The sequence below is a fragment of the Melanostigma gelatinosum genome (genome assembly GCF_949748355.1).
Source record: "Melanostigma gelatinosum genome assembly, chromosome: 4".
Classification (NCBI taxonomy): domain Eukaryota; kingdom Metazoa; phylum Chordata; class Actinopteri; order Perciformes; family Zoarcidae; genus Melanostigma; species Melanostigma gelatinosum.
The window spans coordinates 29562222-29587492 of NC_136637.1; the positions used below are offsets into that span (position 1 = coordinate 29562222).

The following is a 25271-nucleotide window of genomic DNA, read 5'->3' on the forward strand; positions in this document are numbered from 1 at the left end:
AGAATGTATTTATTTCTTACAGGGGGATCCTTCTGTAGCACTTGATATTAGGCTATTAATTATTAAACATAAATACATTCTATTGCATATTATCACTGGTCAAATCTGTAAATTGAGAACTACTTTGACCAACAGGAATACAGTGCTTTTCCTATTCATCCCGACAGGAAAGTATAAAGTGAATAGCAATGAAAGATTCATTTATTAAAATGTACATTACTACAAAACTAGAATTACCCCCTCAAGGTTGTATTCCTCCACCAACCAGTCCAGTTGAAGTTTTCATTCATGTCTGTCCAAGTCATAATTGTATCCTGTTATGTGTAGCATATCAATTCTTGAGTTATGGCCAAAAAGTGTGTTTTGTGAGGTCACAGTGACAAACGAATCAGTTCATCTTTGAATCCTTGTGGCTTTATGCGTTCAATTTGAAGAAAATCCCTCCAGACGTTCCCGAAATACAACCCGAAAACATCAACAGCTTCAGCAAATATGAACACAAACCTGTTTATTGTCGGATACAAAAACAAATGCCAGATGTACGTATCTCGTTTCTGAGTCTCAGTCTTTTAACGGAGTTAAAGAGCTTCCTCTGACTCCAGTTGCTCCTCAGTTTTCCTAAAGGCGTCGCCTCCTCTCTCTCCACCTTTAGCCTCCACGCTCTCCTCCTCCAGCCCCTCGCTGGTCATCGAGGTGTCCAGTCCGTCCTGGTCGGCGCTGGCGTTCTGAGACTCGGCTCCCTCGTCGTCTTCGTCCTCTACGTCCATCTCAAAAACACGGATGTGCCTGAGATTGGCACTTAGCTGCCAGGAAAGAAAACCGTGAATGTTCAGAGACGACGTTCATTCACAGGAATCAATGGATCAGCTGATCTTACTGATGCCTGGAACAATTAGAGGAATATTACAGCACAGTTCACTCAACAATGTCCCCACACACGAAATAAAAACCTTGAATTAACCAGGAGTAAAAGCCTTATTGAGCCAAGACAGGCCAAAACAAATAAACAATTTAAAATGAAAAAAAAGACCAGATAGGAGAATTATAAGACATCCAAAGACATTCTTTGACATTCAAAACATGTACAGACAGATGGGCCGACTTCCAAATCATGTAAAATCACTTTAAATGAGACCGGCTCCAGAAGAGCGAGCGTCGTACTTAAACTCCTCCCAGTTCAGTTCGGACTTTCGTGACAGTTAATCTGAATAAGTCCTGGGAAAGAAGGCAATAACTTCTCCTACTTTTTTTGTAGTTTGTAGCTCCATAAATAAGTCCAGGAACAAAAAAACGTGCAAATACTGTTATGAGACTCGCTGCCCAAAGGACAATCCTAACCTTCGGACCGCCTCGAACAATATTGAGAGACGGCCGGCGTCTGTTGGCGACTTTTGTGCGGTTCTAATGCTTTGATTCCTAATAGCCCCGCCCCTAAAGCATCCCCTGCTTTATGGTCTGTGTGACTCTAAATGGACCATAATGTACTAAATGAACATCATGCTGTATTGAAGAAGACTTGAAACTAGAGATTGAGACATAAACTCATGTTTACAATGTTTACTGAGGTAATAAATCAAGAGAGAAGTAGAGTCATTTTCTATAGACTTCTATACAACCAGAGGAGTCGCCCCCTGGTGGACACTAGAGAGAATGCAGCTTTAACACATGAAGCTTTGGCTTCACTCATCAGTTGCCGTCTGGTAAAAATATAAAGAGAATATAATGTTAACTTACCACACAGGCCACTTTGCGAATCCCGTTGACAGCTACAAACTGAGCCTTCATGTTTTCCAGCTCACGCCACTGATTCCCCAAAACCAGGCCGTGACTCGGGATGCTGCTGCTCTGCTGGTCCAACCTGACAACACGAGTGACATTATGCAGCATCTCATGCCTCACCTCTGCCGTCCTTAGAGGACGACCCAAACTGAATAATAGAACGACATTTTTAAAAACACATTTCATCCACTAACTCACGGATCCTGACTCACCTCAGGTTCGGCTCCCAGCTGAACTCCGTCTCACAGCTCAGCGCTGAAGCCAGAGGAAGCTGAGCCAGCACACGCCTTCTGTTGTCCTCTTCTGATCCTTGCAAGACCACAGTCAGCATCTCATTGTCATAGAAACGGGCATCCAGGCAGCTGTGAAGGTAGCTGGTCCTAAAAAGAGACAAAATCACAGGAAGTCATGGAAGTATCACCTCCAGGAGCTCAGGAAGTACTTTGCATTTATTTTACAAATGATTTGTAGGAGTGACGTGAGAGGCACTGACTGGGCTGCAGCGTTATCTTCATCTGCGTTGTCAAGATGGTGTCTGAGGTGAATGGACATCACACTGTTGGGGATATGTCTGTGCAAAACAAAACAAACGTTGTTAAAATCAGATTAAATACACAAAGAAACTCCCACAATCACACAGACGCACCTGTCCGGGTCGGTTCCTCTCCGTAACAGGTAGAGCTTGCAGGGCGAAATCTCCGGCATGCAGAACACAGCATGGTGCATTTTGGCTTTCTTGTCGTTCCACCTGTAGAAATCCAACAAATACATATCATTCATATAGAAATAACAATAAAAACATCTCACTGCTCAAGAGCGTCAGGAAACACCAGGATGTTCGTACGTACAAAGATGGGAGTTCAAAAAGTCGTGGAGTGCTTTCAGAGCTGGAAAGATTAAGAAAAAAAAGAGTTAACCACATTCATTTAGTCATATTTAAAATAATACATATTAACAGAGACATACCTCTCTGGTACGGAGTACAGGGGCAAAAACACGGCCTGTTTTACAGACTTCCCAATTACCTCCTGCAGAAACATTACAAACAATAAAACAACACAAAGAATCACATCAAAGACATCTGAACTTTCTGTTGAAAGCTCTTTATGTTCAGTTATCTCTCATTGAAGGCAGAAGTGCTATCGACACACCTCTCCATGTATCACTCTGTGTTTTGGGTAAAGTGTGTTTAAAAGGCTGCAGGAAGCCGTTCAGTCGACACAGAATGGCAGTAAAGTTCTTATTCTTATTATTTCAACGTGTTTTAAATCCAGACTTGACAAAATAATTTCCCACATCTAAGAGAATCTTTATATTGCTTTCCACAAATTTATGATTTTATAATCTCGGAGAATAATACATTTGTTTTTCTTGTAAACTATTTTAATCTCAGAAACTCTCGAGTTTTGTCTGAGAATATATTACCACCATGCCGGGGTTTTTAACTAATCGCATTTATAATTAAATGTTTGAATCGTTCTGCTGCAAAGCAGGAAGGACAGAACACTCACTGCAGGTTTCTGGAGACACTGCTCGATCACGTTCTCCATCATCCTCTTCACGAAGTGCAAAGACTTTTGGGGAAATGAAGGGAACAGCAAAGGGCTCTCTAGATAAAGCAGTCAAACATTTTAGTCCGTTAGTTATGGCGTTAATATCATAAAAGCAATACTTCACCCTCTAAATCAACATCTCTTCGGTCCCCGTGGAAGCACGAGAGAAAGACTGTTTTCAAAGTGAGACGTGGAGAGTAACTGGTGTACAGACGGTCATCTCAGGGTTTATATTTGTGTAAAACCAGTAAAACATCGCCGAACTAATTATTCATCGTCATTCCATCGCTCTAAACTGAGTTCCAGAGCTACTAATCATCCAGATGATGTTCACCCTTCAGGTGCGTGCTCTCCTGCAGAAACTTGAGCCACTGGTTCCCCTTGGTGTTGGGAGGAGACACCAGGTCCTCGTCCTCGTCCTTCAGGTACTGCGGAGGAGAGAAACCCGGATGTTGTAAAGTCGCCGGCTCCGTCTAAAACAAGCTGGAGGCGATGCGACAGAAGACCTCTCACCTGACCAACTCGTTCCACGTTGAAGTATTTCCCTTTACGCTCAAAGAGTTCTTCATTCTGTGAAAGCAGAGAGATATTGAACGCATTTTGTAAAAAGCCAGAATAAATGGAGTCAATGATCAGCAGAGCGACGTCACGCTGACCTCACCTCGCTGAAGTGCTCCGACAGGAAGTCAGCGACGAAGGCGATGTCCTTCTGAGTCATCTGGAGGATCAAGCAGCACGTTAGAGCGATGATCAGTCATTACACAACCAGAACCTTTGGTGACTCACCTTGTTGAGTTCTGGGGGAACATGCTCCTCACACATTCTGAGCATGGCTGTGAAAAAACAAAACAAAGGTCTGAGAATAAAAACACGAATAAGCCGACAAACACTGAATGAAATGTCTCGATATCAACGAGTCAAACACTCACGTGTCGTATTCATGCTTACCGACGTACAACCAGCGGAAAAAGGCTTTAAAGTTTTTCATACTCTTGTCGATCACCCTAAACGACAAAACAAACAGCAGTGATTCTCTGCAGTGCGTGTGGAAAACAGAACATTATATTCAATTTCAGACGGATGAAGAAAGACCAACATTGAGGAACGCTGGTCACTCTATTGAGATGAGTCATAAAGATGTTATTGTGTATTTATAAAGCAATGATAAACCTCTTGTCCTGCTTGTTGAATTTCACATTCACAAATCTAAATGTGCAAAGTCATCACCTTTCTTAAGCTTTCTTGATAGATTTGCATTCTTTGCAACGTGTAAATAATAAGAAAAGTCTTCGAACACACATCATTGTAACCACTGATCTGGTGAGCTCTCCCGCATCTAAACATTGTTAAACAACAGTGAGAAATCCAATAAACAGCTGAATCATTTGACCAAATCGTTTGTGAGCAGATTACTTCCCAACAAACAGAAACAAGTTGGATTGAAATGTGTACGAGAGAGAAGTTAATTAAAGAAGGTTAATGGAACTCACTGCAGAAGCTCGTTGGCTTTCAGAGAAAATGAGCCCACGGCGGTGATCGCACCTGAGAACATCAAACACACATCATGAGGCTGCTGATGATTAGAAAGCTGGTTGTTGGTGCAGGTTGGGGGACGCGGTACCTTCTATAGCTGCTGAATCCAGACCGAGGGGCTCGAACTTCTGCTTCCACAGAGACATGCCTTTCACCTCACTCAGGTGGTACAGCAGCGCCTCAGAGCCGCTGCAGCGAGCGAAGGGAAGGGAGACGTTTGAACAGAGACATCTCAGGTAAACGGCAGCTCTGAGGAGAAGTGAACGGATGAGAACATACCTCTGCAGGTGGCTGATCACCAGCTTCTGGATGCTGGAGTAAGACGACTCGATGGACTGGCCGAGCTTCTTCAGGCCCTGTGATGAAAAGAGAATACGCACAAACCTTCAAATCTGATCTGGACCGCAGATCGAAGGAAGTAGGAACTCCAGAGGAGCATTTACACCTCTTACGCTCACCTTGACGGTCAGCTGGTTCATGAGGAGAGCCTGTAGCTCAGGGCTACATGAAAGCAGAGAGCCAGAGGTGAGAAACGTTACAATCATACCTCCAATCAACAGAGCAGATTAACCAGACAAACATTGTTTTGCCGCCACCTGCAGGACACTCGGAGCATTACAACATGACAGCTGCTTACAATAGAAACGGCCTCTTTCCTCACCTCGACTGTCCCCACAGCAACAGCTCTAGGAACTCATCTTGAACTTGAGTGCTTGTGTTCTTTTCCTAAAAACAGGAGGAAAGAGGACATTTGATGTAATCTCTTATTTTAACCGATTCAGACTACAAACCAGATTCAGATTCATTCTTTGGACGACGGCGTCCTTTCCTGTCTTTCCTCTGGTTGTATAGAAGTCGATGAGAAAATGACTCTACGCAGCGACGCAACGCATGAATACGGCTCTTATTAAAACACTGTCATTCTTAAAGAATTGTTACAAATAAAATGTGATATGGTTTCTCATGTTTCTAATGAGGGATAGCGATCGGTGTACCGCGCAACACTGATAAAGGACCCCGAACACGGCCCAGGGCCTCCAGTGTTGACGGTATCGATGGAGGATGTGGTCTCCACCCCGACTGCCTGGTTTCTGTCACAACCACTGACCTGAACAAACTTAGTGAGTCGGAGATCCATCTGCATGAGGATGTCCTCCCAGGCTTCACACATGCACGTGAGTGAGAGGTGCAGGTACTGCAGCAGTGTGGAGATGTGGGTGAACTTGCGTGCCATCCTGGTCACCTCAGGCAGACAGTCTGACAACAACCTCGTGTCCAGCTGCAAATACAGAAACACAAGAAGCACATAGAAACGCACGTTAGGGAAGAGATGACGAGGACGTGAAGAGAAAGAAAGTCAAATCCTCCGCCTCACCTGGATGTAGCAGATCTGCGAGTTGTTGTCAGCTGACCGGGCTTCTGTGATGACGGACAAAGACTTGAGATCGCTGGACAGACTCAGGCTGCGACAGGTTCCCGACACCTGTGGAGAGTCGTTGCATAATGACAAGAGTTAGAAGCACTGAATGGATCGTTGTCTGCAGATTCATTCGTGGAGGTTTAATCTCCAAGATCTTTCAAACGTCGTCATTTTTGTGCCACTGGGACAAATTGTTTTTTTTACTTCAGAATTCTTATCTAAAAACATTAGATTTGATTAATGTAACAAATAATAAGAAAACAAAAGAAGACCAATGCAATCAAATGTAAATTCTAAATGAATATAAATGAATAAATATTATATTTCTGAACAGAAGTATAATAATCATCTTGATCTCACATCATCTTTGTACCTCTCACAATCATATTTTCTTTGATTGATTTATATTTGTACTTTGTTTAATTTCTTCATCTAAACTATTCCAGAACTTCAGCCCACGAATCAAATAAGCTCTTCATGGTGGTATGAAACCAATGTTGTTGTTTTTATGATAAAAATGTTCCTGTAATAAACCCTAAACATGCAGCTGATAATAATTCTGTCTCTCAATCATTTTCCAGGACTTTTCTGGGACAGTTTTGTTGAGAAGTGATGATTGAACTCCACCGTGGAGAACTTTATCGCAAGATATTTCTACAATCTGCAATCCATGTTCATTTCTGGCACATTACATTCCAGTCATTGAGCAGACGCTTTTATCCAAAGCGACTTACAATTCAGATTCTATCACATTCATACACCGTAGGCACAGCTACGGGAGCAATTTTGGGGTTAAGTGTCTTGCTCAAGGACACACAGACATGCGCCGAGCCGGGTATCAAACCGCCGATCCTCTGATTGATGGACAGCCCTGCTCTCCACTGAGCCACAGTCGCCATTAGCCCCATCATGAGACAATTCTGCACAATTTCTTCTTCTTTTCTACGGAGAACAAGAGATCCTTACCCCTGATAGAGTAGCGATCTTGTACATCCCGTAAGCATAAAGCTCCACAAAGCCAGAGTCTCCTCCAAGAACAAGTACGTTCAGTCTGCAGGGAAACAGAATGTGGTGGAGAAACATTTTACAGTGCAACATAAAAAAGAAAGCTGCATTAAAGAGAATCTGTGTGTTGGCCTTAAATGTACCTGACTTCTCCCATGAGATTTAAAATCTCATCAGACTTTTCTTCACTGTAACACACACAAGGCTGCCGTTAGCAGTGGACAGCTGATATCAGACTAATCATTACTCATAAGTTATGCATTCAAAAACAAACCCACCTGAAGATCTTTGAAGTTGTGCTGTAGCTGAGGAAAAACAGATGTTTGGCCAGATGTTACTCAGTCAACAAAGCATTACTTTCTTATGATCGGATGTGCAGGTCGTGTCAGCGTTACCTCTTGGGGAGTGTTGGCAACTTGGGAAGAAAGAGTTTGGATTCATCCTCTGAGTTGTAGAAGGAGCTGAGGGCACTGAAACAGCAAAAACACCAAACGTTCACGTTATTCTAGAGAACCAGACGTCCGTTGTGCCACTGGTTTGATCCCGAGCCTCGTGCACACCTGCTCTCCTCCGTCACCTCCATCCAGTGCATGCAGGTCACTGAGCTTTGCATTGGAAACACGTGGAGGATCTCGGCTTTCTCGACACCACACAGCACCACCTGCTTCGTGTCTCCGAGGCTGAAGGCCAGAACTGGAGATGAAGGAGAGAATAAAAGTTGAACATCTTCATGTTCCCGTCAACAACAAACGATCTCAGTGATTCTGCTTAAAAAAAGTACACAGTCATTCCTTACTCTTGCCATCAGGTCTCCAGGCCAGTGCCGTGATCTCCTTCCCAGTATACTCACTGGGCGGTAAGCTCCAAACACGCTGGAAACTAGCCAAGCGATGTAGCAGCAACTACAGACAAAACATCAACCATAAATTAAAACACCATAAAAGATGATAAGACAAGTTTCAGGATTTAAAAAAAGCTTTTTAAGCGCACCTCTCCAGTTGTGTTGGCCAGTGCGATGAGATCCCTTTTAGGAGACCAAGCCATACACAGCACCGGGTTGGGAAGCTGCTTCTCTCCAACTTGCCGGAAGGCCGGCATGTTGAGAGCTGGGAAACGAGAAGAGTAATAAAAAACATAAATAACAGCCGTTCATTTGGACGACTTAACTAAAAAATATGTAAGTAATGGTCTGATGTGAAGATGAAATCCTGTTATTAGTGCTTGAGGAAGACCACACAGCTGACTCTTTGTTGTTACGTGTAGTTGTGTCTTTATGATAATAACTTTATGTGTATAGCATGTTTCAAAACTACAGCTACAGAGTGCGTCACAAACAAGGAAAACTAAAAGAAAGCAGGAACAATTAATAACCAGATCACAGACAAATAAATCACATCCAGAACAAGGGAAAATAAAAACAGATAAATTAATTAAGAAAAAGCCAAAACGGTAAAAGTGAGTCTTGAGAGATGATTTAAAAAAGGTCAGTGAGTTTTGTACTCAGAGTTCTTGATGTAATTATAATATATATATAATTCCAAAGAGTTGGAGCTCTAACAGCAAACGGCCCATCACACTTGGTCTTCAGCCACGACCAAGAATAGCTTACAGGGTTATCAGAGGACCTCCGGCTTCAGGTTGGTATCTGAGGAGTTAGAAGCTCAGTACCATAACAAGCAGGGCCTTGAAAGTCCAGATCTAACTGGACAGGCAGCCAGTGAAGGGTAGCGAAACAGAGGAGATATGATCGTGTGTTCAGGAATTGGTTACATGTCTTGTGGATTTGTTTAGAAACCGTAGTAGAACTGGATGACCTGCGATTTTATTTTTAAATCAACAGAAAATTGAAACTGCAACTATTTTCATGATTTATTAATAGTTTGAGCAATTTGTCGCTGGTTTTCTTTGTCTTGTATGATTTTTTAAAATTGACGATTTAGGAGTTTTGGACAATGCACGTTAATCTAGGAGATGTGCAACTGGAACGCAGCTTAAATGTAAAGAAAGAAGAAGTGGGCAGCAGGTGGGTTTCCCATGTTCCTTTGTACACAGGGCGCCATGTTACCCAGCTCTGTATTCCCTTAATACAACACACTGTACATTTGTCTTCAGTGATGTAAAAAATTAATAAAAATAGTTTTGTTGATTAAAAACTGTCATTTCTCTTTCATTTTCTGTCTTTTTTCTCCTGTCTCCAAGTAGCCAAACAAATAAAACAGCAATATGCAATCAGCAGCAAGTAGTATATTGTTTTGTTTGATTTTAAGATGGATTGATACATTGCAGCTTATTTTTTAACTACAAGTCATTTAGCCACTTCTGACTATGCACTTCTCTCTTCTGTTTAGTTAATGACACCTGAGCCTTAGAGAGTTAAATATTATGAAGTAAAATCCGTTCAGCAGAGGAGATAACAATGTCTAAAGTCAGCATCAGTAAGCTGGAGGCGATTTCAACATGTTGAAACCAGAGAAACACACTGAACATCACGGACAACATTAAACCCGATAGATGTCTTTAAGGTGTCACAATAAGAGGATAATAATAATTGTCAGTCCCCTCACCTTTAACAGTTGACAGATCTTCTGTTCCAACGTTAGCTGTGATGCTAGCAGGCTTGTTAGCTAAGCTAACACAAAGCTACTGTAGAGAACTCCTCGTGTCTTATTTAACCGCGCTGGATGTTACAGATGAAGACATTATACCTGTAACATACCGTTGTTTTATCTGAAAACGTCAAACACATCCGCCCGGCGAAACACTTGATTTACGTTTTTCACAATTACTCGGACGGCGCCATTGTTTTTCCAATCGACCAATCACTGAGGAGCAACGGGAAGCGTGAGAGGACAAACCTATTTACAGGGGAAAACGCAATTCGTAAATGGCTTGGTACACTACTACTGGTTATATTAGCAGCCTTCAAACAGGAAGTAGACAGCACAATGTGCGATGGTGAAACGAGGCTTATTTCTTAACAGCACTGTCTGGAGCCACAGTGATGTGATTGATGTTGTAATAGTTTATTGTTGCTGATTGTTTGGAAGCATTTGGCATTCACAACAGCGACATCTTCTGGCCAAACGGTGGGATTGCGTTTGTACAGAAAGTTAAATGCTAGCAGTCAAAATACAAATTGTCAAAGGGAGTCGAAACTTCTTTCAAGATAAGATGAGATAAGATATAACTTGATTAATCTGAAGGGAATTCTTGTGCCAAAATTTCATTAAAGATTACAAAAAAAACAATAGAATACAAATGTAAACATATATGAACAAGGGACAGCTTCAGCCCTCAAGACTTTTGTACTTTTTGTGCAGCAATTCTTTAAATCCAAGATACTTTCTCCTTTTGAGACAATACAAAATAAACCCTTAACCTTTATGACTCTTTGATATGATGTACTAATATATACATACAGTATATATGATATAAATTAATATATATGATATACAGCAGGGGTATTCCAGATTGAGAAAATCTCCTCGGACACAGGTCCGAAACATTAGAATAATAACTAACTCGCGGTATTTAGTGCCATATATATATATAAATATATTCAAGAAGCCTAGTAGTAGTAACAACATCTCTGTGTAGTCAACAACTGTCAAATCAAATAAAGTACACATCAATTATATTTTAACAAATTATTATTCTCAGTTTTCAAAATGAACTGGATTATAAATAATACATAGAAATACATCAATAAATATTCTTCTCATTGAAAGTAAAATAAAGTCTGGATAAAAGAATAACTGACATAACAGAAAGCTTTTCAAAAATGTGCATTAAAATAAAGTAATTCATTTTAGAAAAATGGATTTCACAGAATTGTCCTGCAGCTTTAAATTCACTTCATTCAGGTGTGAAGAGATGTCAATAAAAAAAGCCACAATATTATATTTGTGTCTTCTAAAAAGATAAATCAGTGAGCATGGACTTTATCTGTGGTTATTAACACACTTGTTTCAGCTCTATTCTCTCTGGAACATCGTTGGACAGTGAATTACTGTTTTGGATTCGGATCATTTTGGGCTCTTAGGTTTATTTTCTGTGTCTTCATTTCAGATGTGAGAGGGTACGTTTGTTCAAAGGAGTTGTGCTTTGCCTCGTAGTGCGCTTCATCCAATAGTTACGGTTTCTGAACATATGAGACATGCTGGATTTACCTTCCTGTGGGAAGAATTAACAGAGAAGAGTCTGTTCATTGTTGCTTATAAATGATATTCTCTCTGAACACGTTTCTCTTTTTGGAGAACGTCATGTGAGATAACTTCTCTGATGCCTCTTTATTTATGTATATATATATATATATATATATATATATATATATATATATATATATATACGTATATATATATATATATATATATATATATATGTATATATGTATATATATATATATATATATATATATATATATATATATATATATGTATATATATATATATATATATATATACGTATATATATATATATATATATATATATATATATATATATATATATATATATATATATACGTATATATATATATATATATATATATATATATGTATATATATATATATATATATATATACATATATATGTATTGTCTGACCATATTTATATACATATATATATATCTATATATACACATATATAGCTGTACAGACCACGTTGTCTTTACTGCGGAAATAATACAGTCTATCAGATGTTCTTTTTGTAATGTGTGATCCACCCATTGTGTGTCAAGCTGATGTCTGACCATGCTAGCAGCAGAGGTCTAATATGAGAATAAAAGACATATCCAGTTATATGTAGACTAATCCTGCATGGAGGCCACGTGTAAACATAATCTGAGCTGAGGACCAGTGTTGGAAATGCTCCAGTACTATTCTCACATACAGTGGATCACAGCACAGATACAAAGTCTTTACGTGATAGAAGTCACCACTAAATAACGCAGTTATTTTTAAGTGATACTTTGGTATCAGGTATTAATAAAAGGAGAGTGGTGACGAGCAAGTAGAATATTTAGAGGTGTGTGTGTGTGTGCAGCAGATAAATTCCATCTGAACTTATCACTGGCATTTAACTGTAATCAGTAGATTGATGAAGAGCCAGAATAGCTGTGACAGCACAAAGTGTGATAGTGGACTAGAAATAGACCAGGTGAGGCTGCTCGGCCCTCCCGTGTCTTTTGTCCTTCTGACACACAGTTTAGTCTTCAGTCTCGTAGAAGTCAGAGAATTTAAAATGCTACGGATCTGTGAATGTTTTCAATCTTTATACATGTAAGTGGAACCGACTTTAAACAAACCCAATGTTGAACCTTAAAGCAGCACTAGTCTTTGTTAAATCCCCCAGATCCACTTTAAAGGGCAACACCACCGACATCAAGAAATCCAATATGTTAGTTTTATAGCCGAGTTAAGTTTAACAGATATTTGTGAACATGAGCTTCTCTCTTTCAAAGCCAGAAACCAGATTTGTGCTTCCAGACCACAGACTGTTTAGACTGCGTGTAGCCCCGCCCTAAAGCATCCCCTGCTTTATGGTCTGTGTGACTCTAAATGGACCATAATGTACTAAATGAACATCATGCTGTATTGAAGAAGACTTGAAACTAGAGATTGAGACATAAACTCATGTTTACAATGTTTACTGAGGGAATAAATCAAGAGAGAAGTAGAGTCATTTTCTATAGACTTCTATACAACCAGAGGAGTCGCCCCCTGGTGGACACTAGAGAGAATGCAGCTTTATGAGATGAAGCTTTGACTTCACTTTTCAGAGCCGGAAGTTGCCGCCTGTTTAGAGCCTCTACTTCTTCTTCTGCTCTTGTTTACTGGCACCAACAACTAAATGAATCTTGTTTATTTGCTCCAAACCAGTTGATTGAAACACACGGAATTTGCTTTACATTTTTTTGTGCCACATTTGAAAAGTAAGCTTGACAATTGAACAGAAACACGACGAGTGTCATCGATGACATCTTTCACAATTCATTGTCGACCATCACATATTTGAGTTTAGTTTTTGGACTTGGGAGAGCTGTTGATGTTTACTCATACTTTGAGACTGTCTTAGATGATAGGAATAACATGTATGGATTGTAGAAATGGGCGTCGTTCCCCTTTAAGATGACTTACCGTTAGGAGGGACAGACCAGTGGGTGGTCCGGGGTCACGGCGTCCACTCAGCTGCACACAGTGGACAAGCTGCCGTCCCTCCACTGTGTCACATTGAACGTCTTCATTAGACAAATAATAACATCCAGTTACGGACGTATTCAGCAGGATGCTTGGTATCTAATCATTGCCCAGAACCTGTGGTTGTAGCAGGGGGCCAATGCACATTGAGAGCCTCTGTTGCCGAAAACCCCAATTGTAAAAATGTATAAAAGCGTATTGTGTGTGTGTCAAACATAACGTTTATTGTGTTTGATTGATGAAGACTTGTTTCTGTACTAATGTCCCCGCTACCTTCTGTTCCCCCCGGACTAACCTTAACACTCTCTCTTCTTGCCAATATTCTGCCGGTGAAACCCGAGCCGCGGGCCAAATATAGCCCCACACAGCGCGCCGTCAGGGACCGGGACAGATGGGACAGCAGGCCACTGCAGAGGCAGTACGTAATTGGACCCTGAACCGAGATCCTGCCGACCGTCCCACCGATAAGGCTGCTCTTCTGGAAAGAGACGCTCTTCTCTCCTTTTTGTCTCTTTTCTGACTTCATGAACAGGACGAACCTGGAACCTCAAAACCAGGAGGAAGCGTTTGGACAAACAGATCAATTCAAGGTTTGTTTTTGTTGATATGGGTCGGTTCTTCAGTGATTATGGAGAAGAGTATGATCTACATCATTTAGAGGAACAGTAGAGCTGTTTTAAATGTAGCCTTAATGGACAGTATCAGTCCCTGAAGACACGCCGTCTACAGTTGCTTCTCTCATGTTGATTCTTTCTCAATTTATTTGTATTAAATATAACAAATACTATGAAAGTAGTGCTGCACCGTGCTGTTGTTGTTCTCTTTTGAGAGACATCGTGTCGGTTCCTCTGTGTGATGTTTTACTGTGAGCGTTCGATCCCGTCGTACCGGTGCGAGAGGTTCGAGGACCTCTCCTCGCTAAGCTCCGGATGGGTGGGGTCTGCGCTCGCTGCTGCTGCTGCTGTTGAAACAGCTCAGGGGATTACAAACAACAACAGCTGGTCTCCGGGACGCCATGAGGCTCCGAGTGTCACGCTGCGTCATACGTGTGTCTTCACCAACAGGATCGCAACATACTAACATACATCTGGAGGCGCTGAGGAGACGTATAAACTGAGTCTGGCCTTATTTTAGTGTATAGAGTACATGTAGAGTACATAGAGTACATGTAGAGTATATAGAGTACATGCAGAGTATATAGAGTACATGCAGAGTACATAGAGTACATGCAGAGTACATAGAGTACATGCAGAGTATATAGAGTACATGTAGAGTATATAGAGTACATGTAGAGTATATAGAGTACATGCAGAGTATATAGAGTACATGCAGAGTATATAGAGTACATGTAGAGTATATAGAGTACATATAGAGTACATACAGTACATGTAGAGTACATACAGTACATGTAGAGTACATAGAGTACATGCAGAGTACATAGAGTACATGTAGAGTACATACAGTACATGTAGAGTACATAGAGTACATGTAGAGTACATACAGTACATGTAGAGTACATAGAGTACATGTAGAGTACATACAGTACATGTAGAGTACATACAGTACATGCAGAGTACATAGAGTACATGTAGAGTATATAGAGTACATGTAGAGTACATACAGTACATGTAGAGTACATAGAGTACATGTAGAGTATATAGAGTACATGTAGAGTATATAGAGTACATGTAGAGTACATACAGTACATGTAGAGTATATAGAGTACATGTAGAGTATATAGAGTACATGTAGAGTACATACAGTACATGTAGAGTACATAGAGTACATGTAGAGTATATAGAGTACATGTAGAGTATATAGAGTACATGTAGAGTATATAGAGTACATGTAGAGTATATAGAGTACATGTAGAGTATATAGAGTACATGTAGAGTACATACAGTACATGTAGAGTATATAGAGTACATGCAGAGTATATAGAGTACATGTAGAGTACATACAGTACATGTAGAGTACATAGAGTACATGTAGAGTATATAGAGTACATGTAGAGTATATAGAGTACATGTAGAGTACATACAGTACATGTAGAGTATATAGAGTACATGTAGAGTATATAGAGTACATGTAGAGTACATACAGTACATGTAGAGTATATAGAGTACATGTAGAGTATATAGAGTACATGTAGAGTACATACAGTACATGTAGAGTATATAGAGTACATGTAGAGTACATACAGTACATGTAGAGTACATACAGTACATGTAGAGTATATAGAGTACATGTAGAGTATATAGAGTACATGTAGAGTATATAGAGTACATGTAGAGTACATAGAGTACATGTAGAGTACATACAGTACATGTAGAGTATATACAGTACATGTAGAGTATATAGAGTACATGTAGAGTATATAGAGTACATGCAGAGTATATAGAGTACATACAGTACATGTAGAGTACATAGAGTACATGTAGAGTACATACAGTACATGTAGAGTACACATGTACATTGTTGGGTCTGGATTACGTGATAACGTCCCTCAGTAGAACTTACTGTATCTATAGGAGTGTCATCACGATATCTAAAGAGGATTTGAAAACAAAAATAAGTAAATGACACACAGGGGTGAATTAAATTAAACTCAAAATACAAGTGAAGGGAGGTGCAGAGCGAGTCTGTCATCATAACTGTTTATATATCAGGACCATGAGGTACAGAGATTACAGTCATGTGTGTCACAGCAATACTTTTGAATTTAAGGTCCAGTATTTTTCTGATCATCTGACGAATAATCTTGTTACATTTGTTTGTTTTTAAAAGAAGAAGATGGAATAAAATATTGAAATATTAACAGTTTTTTTTAGGGGTAAATTAGTTGTTAGATTAATCAGGAATCTAAAAAAGAATCTTTAGAATAATCAATAAATTACTCTTTAATCAAGCTGGACTCCTCCTGCTCCCTGCTGACCGTTACCTGGTCGACTAACCTATAAACGCTGGTTGTCCGGTTAAATGACGGTCCATGTGTGTTTCAGGATGCAGGACGGGAGTCGGAATCCGCCGCTCCCCGTCTCTCAGCTGCTGAAGGACCCGGCAAGAGGCGGGACCTTGGAGGGCGATGGGGGGGTGTTTTCCGAGGCGTCCTCCGACGGGGAGCTCTACCTGGAGTCGGTGACAGAGCTGGATTCTGGAGACGGAGACTTTGCAGATCTCACTGCCTTCTTGAGTGCAGAGGAGATACACCGCAGCCTGGACCTGGCCCTGGAGGCCTTTGGCGACACGTTGGAGTCTGAAGATCCAGGACCCTCTTCTAATCCCACATCCCAGGAGCCGGCTCTCCAACCTGTCCCCTCCCTTCCGACTGAAAACCTCTACACAAGCCCAAACGTGCAGCACCAGACCAAAGCCCCCTTGTCTGTGCCCCCCGAGGGTGCTGCAGTTGAAGTCTCCTCCAGTCAGAACGCCGCCCTAAAGGCTCCGGCCTCAGCCGAGAAGGTCGCCCGCCGCCAACCGATGCAGCCGGTTTACAAGCAGGACAAACCTCGGCTGGTCCACGAAGGCCTGGAGCTGAACGATCGGGCCGGTTCCGCCACGGAGTTCTGCAGCCGAGCCGCCACGTTCATCGAGGAGCTGTCGTCCATCTTCAAAGGTTCTGCTCGCCTGGAGCAGCAGCAGGCGGAGGAGGACTCGTCCTCTCCCGACAGCGGCTACCTGACTCCGAGGAGTCGGCGACCGGCCCCTCAGGGCTCGGCCTCCGCTCTGCCTCCCTGCCAGAAAGAGGAGACCGTGAGCCTGGAGCCTCAGCCCAGAAGCCCGACGGGTCCGCCGGCTAACGCTGGGTCTCAGCTCGCCGGAGCTCCGACGGCAAACGGATCGCTGTCTCCTCCCTGCTTCCTCCAGAAGCTGAAGAGCCAGGAGGTGGCGGAGGGAAGCCCCATTCGTCTGGAGTGCAGAGTCACAGGAAACCCCCTGCCGCTCGTCAGGTAAGGTTTTGATCTTCAACCTGAAGTAGCTGTTCTGGAGCTTTCAGTGGTATCGCACGGTCTTCCTCAGCAGATGGTGTGTTCCTCTGTTGTGATGGAACTGAAGATGTTCAACTTTCCCATTTTTCCTGAGCACTTGAAGGACTTCTGGTCCATGTTGGTGTTGAAGGTTTGACCTGAAACACGTTGCTTTATGGTGGGGGCTTGAGTTGACAGGTGGCCTCTGTTTTGATGATGATATCACACTGAGGGAGGAGGAGGAGCTGAGCTCTCCTCTTCCCACCAGAGCTCCTGACTGCAGGTGTCATAACCAGTTAAAAGTTTCTCACAGTAACTTTAACTAATTTAAACAGTGTCAGCATGTGATGTCAGATAAAATAATATTAATTCATATTATCTGGCAAAATGAATGGAAAAGATGAACAAATCAAACCTGAACATCATTTGTTTGACTTACTCTTCTACCAATTGATGGATCCATTATGTTCTTTTTATTTATTTATCTTTTTGATGATGAACCAGCCAAATCTGCCGAGTCAAGTCAATGTGGAAGTGTCTCAATCCTGCATTCTCTCTAGTGTCCACCAGGGGGCGACTCCTCTGGTTGTATAGAAGTCTATAGAAAATGACTCTACTTCTCTCTTGATTTATTCCCTCAGTAAACATTGTAAACATGAGTTTATGGTCTCAATCTCTAGTTTCAAGTCTTCTTCAATACAGCATGATGTTCATTTAGTACATTATGCTCCATTTAGAGTCACACAGACCATAAAGCAGGGGATGCTTTAGGGCGGGGCTACACGGTGATTGACAGGTCTCTGCCAGAGACGTTTACGGCGTGTCTATGTTACTCCTCCTCAGTCCAGATGTGGTCACTTCCTGTTCACTGGTTGCAAAAAAAACAAGATGGCGACGGCCAAAATTGCAGAACTTGAGGCTTCAGAACCGGGCGTCAGGGCTTCAGCCTGGCTGACCTGGCCGTTAGAGATAAGGTGAGTGAGATGGGAGGCGGCCAGGAGAGCGGTGGGGGGAGAGCGGTGGGGGGGGGGGGGCTACCCATGTGTTGACCTGGTTTCGGGTTTCGGGTTTGCGGGGACTTCCACTCTGTGTCCGTTGGTACCTGTGCCAGGTTAAAAGCAGGCACACTGGATGATCTGGTAGGCGCCTGGTTATGTGCACCCGTTCATCAGCAAACTAAAAATACACTCCTCTCTTGTTTCTACATATGTCAAACTCACAGCTCATTCAATATGCCTGATGTTTACTCGAGAGACATACCTGTGCTCGTTACAGTGGAGCTCGACATACCCTTTACAGCCGACGTCGTCAAAAATATGCATTTGCATGTTGGCAACAGACAAGACGAGTTAGCGAGCTTTTAACTTTGAAATGAATTGCATGGACCGGGTATTGCTGCTTGCAACTTTGCTCGAGAACCGCTCATAAATCAACTTCCCGCTCGACTTCCTTGTGTCTTCAGCAAAACACCCTCCAAAGGGTCCGGTGGAGTTAAAGCGCTTCACTTGCATGAAGTCTTGAGCAGGCGATGTGTTTCTAGGTGTTTGTGTAATCAGCAGCCGTAAAGCCAGTGGACCAGGACGAGTGTCTCCCCAGCAGGTTACGAGGGGCCTCTTGTATGAATAGTCTTCAGGCCGACAGGAGCCAGGCACAAGAATGCAGGCAATGTCATGACTCGACGTTTTTCCGTCACCAGGCTCCACGTCTGCCCACACCTTCTTGGGGAACATGAAGGTAGCGTGGAGCACGTTGAACCACGGGCTTCAGCACAGCCGCTGTGGCCAGACTGGTGTTATATGACAGAGGAGATGAATGGAAAGTGAAGTGTTTACAAATGTCCCAAAAAAAAGGCTGCAAAATGATGATCTTGATGCTGAAGTGAGTTCAGCTGCAGCAGAATGAGATGGAAAGATGTTTTTGTTTTTTAAATTAATGCAGATGCAGTTTTTGTTGTCTGTCAATGACACGCTCTCATTGTTGTCTGTGTACTGTTAAAAAAGAAGAAAAAAGAAAAGCTGGCATCACTTCCTGCGCTGGCATTTGATGGTGGACACTAGATGGCGACAAACTATTCAAAACTGAGCATCTTCTGGAAGTTCTAGAAAGGAATCCACATCAGACATTTTAAGAAGTAGTTTCCCCTCAGCTAAATAATAAAGTAGGAACAACACGACACCGGATTTCTTGATGAATCACAATTCACCCAATATGAAATACTCTACCTGCGTAGCTTCTTGCTGAAGTAGAGGCACGCAGCAGAATAAAGCTAAATGTCAGCTCTGACTATACTGAAATACATATGATATAATAAACAAACAAACAATATAACAGTAGATTCTGTATATTATACACTGAGCAGAGCCTGAAGGCATCATAATGTAACTGAAGTGAACCTCTGTTGGTTTGCCGTTAGCGGTGCTGCTAACGTTACTAGCTCTCCTCCTGTTGGTTAGCCGTTAGCGGTGCTGCTGACGTTACTAGCTCTCCTCCTGTTGGTTAGCCGTTAGCGGTGCTGCTGACGTTACTAGCTCTCCTCCTGTTGGTTAGCCGTTAGCGGTGCTGCTAACGCTACTAGCTTTCCTCCTGTTGGTTAGCCGTTAGCGGTGCTGCTAACGTTACTTGCTCTCCTCCTGTTGGTTTGCCGTTAGCGGTGCTGCTAACGTTACTAGCTCTCCTCCTGTTGGTTAGCCGTTAGCGGTGCTGCTAACGTTACTAGCTCTCCTCCTGTTGGTTAGCCGTTAGCGGTGCTGCTAACGTTACTAGCTGTCCTCCTGTTGGTTTGAACACTGATTGGTTGTTTACAATGAAACATGATCAGAGACTAGAAACACATGTTCTACTGAATATTGCAGGAGAACAATCGGCAGTAAAACTTTATTTACACTGTGATGTTAACGTTAAACTGTGTCATTGATCTGAGGTTCACGTGTGTGTAGAACCGCGAGGGGGGATCTGGTTCACGGATCGACAACGGTCCAGTTACACCACTAATGTACACGCATGCAGATGTGTGTGTGTGCAACTTTCTTTTTTTAAACAGAAACTTACAATGGTTGAATCAAAATGCCTATTTAATTTAATTTCCAAGCGTCCACCTCCTCGTTAAACGCGGGTTAATGAGCCGCTGATGTCGGCATTTTGCACGGCCGGCGAAAAAGAGACATTCTTTGCGGTCGGGCGCTGGGCGCGGTCCTCCGTGGTCAGCTTGTCTCGGCCGGAGAGAGTCTCAGGGTGCTGAGCGCCTGGTATTCTTCAACATATCCTCACGTACGTTTTATGCAACGCTCTGTTTGTAACGATGCATCTCTGGATGCGTGAGTGTTTCATCCTTCTGGGAACCACTTTGTGCATTTTCCCAGTCTGAGGTCATTTTGGCCTTTTTTTTTTTTTACATCTTCAGTTTGTTTGGCTAGTTTGGGGTTAAGATTAGCAGTTGGCATGAGAGGATAGGGAATGTATGCAGCCAGTGTAAGACCCGTTGTGTGTGTGTGTGTGTGTGTGTGTTGTCGAAGGGAGCGTTTCTAAACAAAATTGATGGTGTGAGGTCTGGTTGTGCAGAACACCAAACACGCTGCGGGAGCTGGATGACTATTGCAATGCATCGCAGAGCAGACGGAGAAAATCCATCTCCGATTGTGGCGTGCTCGGCACGCTATTTTAAGACATTTCGTCTGATGCTCTTCCATGTCATTACCCTAAATGCCTGCTGTGCAAACAAGGCATTTCAAGACTCGACTTGGAGATGAATGATGGGAGGCGGGCAGTTAGGTTAGAGAGCAGCCTCGGCTTCCTGGATTCAACCGAATACACAAACGAACCGCAGGGGGAACGTTTGGAAGATGAGAGGCAATCTACACGAGGCGGCGACATCAGTAGGAGACGACGTTCCAGAGGTTGATGATGGAATTAGTTGTCAAATATACAGTGTGCCAGCCTGCTGTTTCAGAGTTAATTACTCCACCAGCTATCAGCTCCAGTAGCCCTTCCTCCTACATTGTGTGAAACAGGACTTGGTATGAGGTCATAGCAGGTGACCCAGTGCTGACTCATGACGCAGCCCGACTGTAATGCTGACGGTTTGGCCCGTTTCAGGAAGGCCATCATTTTAAACTTCTCCCTCATGGGCTCATTTGATCTCTGCAGGAGGGGAAAGGGGAAAAAAGCGCTGGTATGTTCATACCTGCTCTAATTTTGCAAGCATGATGTCATTTCAGATTTAAGCTCCAAGTAATGAGGGAGCCTGGAATGACCGTGGGGGGGGGGGGGGGGGGGGGGCTGGGGGGGTGTTCCAGAAACATGAAAACATTCACACACTCTTAACTCTGGATGCTGTACGGAGATCTCGCAGGTTGGTGTGAGGCAGTCAGCTTGACGTGTTACTCAGTTCTCACCGTGCTGACAACTCTGTTCATGGACCCGGCATGTGTTTTACATTCGAGCGTGTTCGCTGCACGCCGCCAAAGACATTTTCCGGGAGGGTAACCGTAAATATACAAAGCACCTTTCACGTAACGTATATCACCACTGAACAGACAACGTCAGCGTTAACTCCTAATCCTGCTGCAGAACGTTGCACTATAAAGATACCTGCAGATGGACACACGTCAGTGCTTTTCCTCGGCGGGACGTGAATGGCATGTTGTGACGAATGGAGGCGTCCTGGAGACGGAGTGTGAAAGTTTCACCCGACGAGGTGAGACTTTTCCTGCTCCTCTTCTGAAAGGCTCCTGACATTGACCTCTTCTCACATACAGCAACTACATTCACACTCATCCACTTATCCGATTTGTGAAACTAAACTACTTTACACATGCCTGCTTCCACCGTGGACATTTATTAAACAAGACAGCTCTGGCAAACTATCTTGAATGATGAGTCAGTTGAAGACATGGTAGACTCATGGTCCCGAAGCAAATGTACGCCTCCCGTTTACTCGAGGCCGCGGAGAGAAGGGGCTGAAATAACCACTATTGCTGCTTTGTACATGCTGTGGAAGTCCCACATACGTTTCAAAACCAAACATCTTCATGTCGGAGCGCCGTATTCACCGTATCTAGCAAGCCACACGTCGGCTGGTTTACGACAGCGGTACGAACCTGAAATAAACAGAATTTGCTGTGTTTTAATTACAAGTAACAGATTAAAGGATGCCGTAATATCTACATCATGACGCCGATTTGTAAAAAGTCTGAATTCAAGCTTTGTCAGGTCTGTTTGCAAGACGACAAGAAAACAACTTACATTTTTCAATGCGAGTTTGGTTCGATCAGTGCTAGGCTCAGCTAACATTTTAGCTGCTCCATCAACACTCAAAGTAACTTAATCTAGGCATAAATACAGTAGTGACATTATTGTCTATATACACATACATTTATATACATAGTTTCATCTGATCTCTGTATAAATATGAGGTACTATCGTAGAGACATACCTTAAACTGTACGGACTTCAGTGTGAATGTATCATGCAGCTGTTAATCAAGAGAATAAACCTCTAATAACGTTAGCTTTGGCCACGGACCGTACACACAGCCAAAACGATTACGGGCTCACTGACAGCACCATGTTGAAATCCCATTGAGTGCTTAGTGGGTGAGTCTCAGACCGTGAAAAAGGATTCGCCACTGCTTCCTTCTTTATGTCCGAATACATTCGGACATACTTTAGGGCGGGGCTACACAGTGATTGACAGGTCTCTACCAGAGTCGTATACGGCGTCTCTACGTCACTCCTCAGTCCTAATATGGTCATTTCCTGTTCATTCGCTTGCAAAAAAGTAAATATGGCGACGGTGAAAACACCAAGTTTGAGGCTTCAAAACATCAGTCCACAAACCAAAGAGTGATGTCACACGACTACGTCCACATTACATCATTTAGCAGACGCTTTCATCCGAAGCTTACAATAAGTGTATTCAACACCGATATTCAAGAGACCTACTACTCACTTCTTATGTACAGTCTATGCTGCTGATGAAAACACATTTATAGATTTTTCTGCTTCAAATTTAAAAGCTTATAAATAATAACTTACATTGTAAAGAATTTACAGGAAAATGTGTTTATCGATGAATTAGCGTGGCATTGTTAGCGGCTATTCTTCAATAAAAACAAGTCTATTGATACTGCAGGGTTGGAAGAATAGGCAGCAAAGGTAACGGGACTATTGTTATCCACCGTTTTACAGCCGCTCCTTTGACCACAATAAAAGATGTATCCGATCAGGCAGGCTGCATTGACGTGTCCAGTGTGGACACATGTGCTGACACAGCGGGTTTCCTGATCTGGGGCATCCCAACACAAAAGTGGCATTGAATAGACCAGTGTAACCACCTTGTTCTCTCTCTTCTCAGTGAAGGTTTTGTAGTTTTGAGTCATGCGGGCCCGGCGTCTGCTCCACAGCTGGGCTGTGAACAGTCAGCAGCGGGTTACATTCCTCCGTTCACCTGTTTCATGACTCCCCCGGCTCTTCATCATGCTTGATGAGGCATGGCCATTCGACTGAGCTTACAGTAATCTGCCTTTTGATGAGATATTTTAGGCCGCTATTCTTTTTCTTCTTCCTGGATTCGTTGGATTCCTGCGCGGCTGCCAGACGAGCTGCGTTTGATGTCGGGCCCGATTCAATTACGTATCTTTGACAACTCCGAAGTGGTGGAATTTAGTGCGTGTTGTTGAATGTGTTTGAGCGTCTGCGTTGACTCTCTTGGTGCTGAGAACTGTAAAATGCACGTACATGTGTTGTGCACTCTGGCTGTGCAGGGATGCTTGTTTTACGAGCAGGCAAGAGGTCAAATGGGACTCATAAAAAAAACAAGCTCAAGTCTTCCTTCCCATGTACATGTGACAGGATAACAGCTGTGTGAGTGTTAAACTGTCTTCCAAAGAACTGACACAAACCTTCAGAGACATTGAGGCGCACGGCTCACCACACCAGGAGAGCTGGTCCGGCCGTCATGGAAGCACATGTTTTTGTACGCTTGTGTGTTTGCATGTGTGTGGCTGGTGGATCATGTAGGGCTGGGCGATATGGCCTAAAAAAAAAATCTCAGATTTTTTTACAAAAAATCCGATTCACGATTTAAATCGATTTTTTTCCCCCAAAATTTTTTGCAGATGACAGAAGCTGTTGAAAACATTTTTTTCTTTTATTTTGTGATGATTTTCCCAAGTAGGTTGATAAAAATAAAGTGCAAACAAAACCTGAACATTGTAGAAAGGTGCCTGTAGTATACAAAAAGTATTTGGTCACTCTTTTGTTTGCCTGAATCATTTAAATATAAAATTAAATTAAACATAACATTAAATGGCATTAAATAGTAGCCTTCCATTGTAAACAACTGTGCAAATGTAACTTTTTACAGTAAGCTTTTCTAACTGAATACACTGATACAAACACAGCATGAAATAAAATGTATGTGACCCTTTAACATTCACATTTTCAAAAGTGCAACATCTGATCTAACATCAACATAACATATTTTGCACAGTAAATAAGTGCATGTAAACAAAATCAAGTGCATTCACAACATAACCAACAGTATTAAACAGTAGTGCATGTTTTTTCTAAATATTTTTTGCCAGGAAGACAAGCCTGTCTACTACCTCTGGCTTCAGGCATGCACGGTGGCATGTAACAATGCCCCCCCCCCACACACTGAAAAGCCTCTCAGAGGGGGCACTTGTAGCTGGCACAGAGAGGTATTTCTTTGCTAAAGTACTTAGCCTTGGAAAGTTAAGTTGGTGACGCTTCCACCAGTCAAGTGGATCGGTGTCTGGGTCAACCTGCTGGACCACAGGTCAGTTGTTGCGGAGTAG

At 42.5% G+C, this 25271-nt stretch overlaps 2 protein-coding genes across 16 annotated transcripts in view; one reads left to right on the plus strand and one right to left on the minus strand.

The window, feature by feature from the left end:
* Nucleotides 1-384: 384 nt before the first annotated feature.
* Nucleotides 385-13486, minus strand: anapc4 (anaphase promoting complex subunit 4). Of its 3 annotated transcripts, none has more exons than XM_079267744.1 (28): nucleotides 13428-13486; nucleotides 8281-8396; nucleotides 8087-8192; nucleotides 7851-7983; nucleotides 7686-7760; nucleotides 7569-7595; nucleotides 7434-7478; nucleotides 7252-7336; nucleotides 6241-6348; nucleotides 5974-6144; nucleotides 5527-5591; nucleotides 5324-5366; nucleotides 5145-5221; nucleotides 4954-5054; nucleotides 4823-4874; nucleotides 4281-4336; nucleotides 4119-4165; nucleotides 3994-4050; nucleotides 3846-3902; nucleotides 3667-3760; nucleotides 3291-3388; nucleotides 2746-2807; nucleotides 2628-2666; nucleotides 2426-2527; nucleotides 2273-2350; nucleotides 1992-2159; nucleotides 1735-1858; nucleotides 385-803 (listed from the first exon to the last, which is right to left on the minus strand). In XM_079267744.1, exons 2-28 carry the CDS (start codon nucleotides 8386-8388, stop codon nucleotides 579-581), a joined length of 2403 nt encoding a protein of 800 aa, XP_079123870.1. In that variant the 5' UTR covers nucleotides 8389-8396; nucleotides 13428-13486; the 3' UTR covers nucleotides 385-578. The 3 variants fall into 3 exon arrangements, with proteins under 3 accessions (XP_079123870.1, XP_079123868.1, XP_079123869.1); XM_079267742.1 differs by lacking the exon at nucleotides 13428-13486 and adding an exon at nucleotides 9855-10092; XM_079267743.1 differs by lacking the exon at nucleotides 13428-13486 and adding an exon at nucleotides 10007-10089.
* A 445-nt stretch (nucleotides 13487-13931) lies between these two features.
* palld (palladin, cytoskeletal associated protein) overlaps nucleotides 13932-25271 on the plus strand; it is a 66854-nt gene continuing 55514 nt past the window's right edge. For all 13 annotated transcript variants that reach the window (XM_079267317.1, XM_079267328.1, XM_079267329.1 and 10 more), the window contains exons 1-2: nucleotides 13932-14077; nucleotides 16490-17437. In XM_079267317.1, coding sequence (XP_079123443.1) covers nucleotides 16491-17437 — 947 coding nt within the window. In that variant the 5' untranslated portion in view covers nucleotides 13932-14077; nucleotide 16490. The remainder of the gene's footprint in view (nucleotides 14078-16489; nucleotides 17438-25271) is intronic.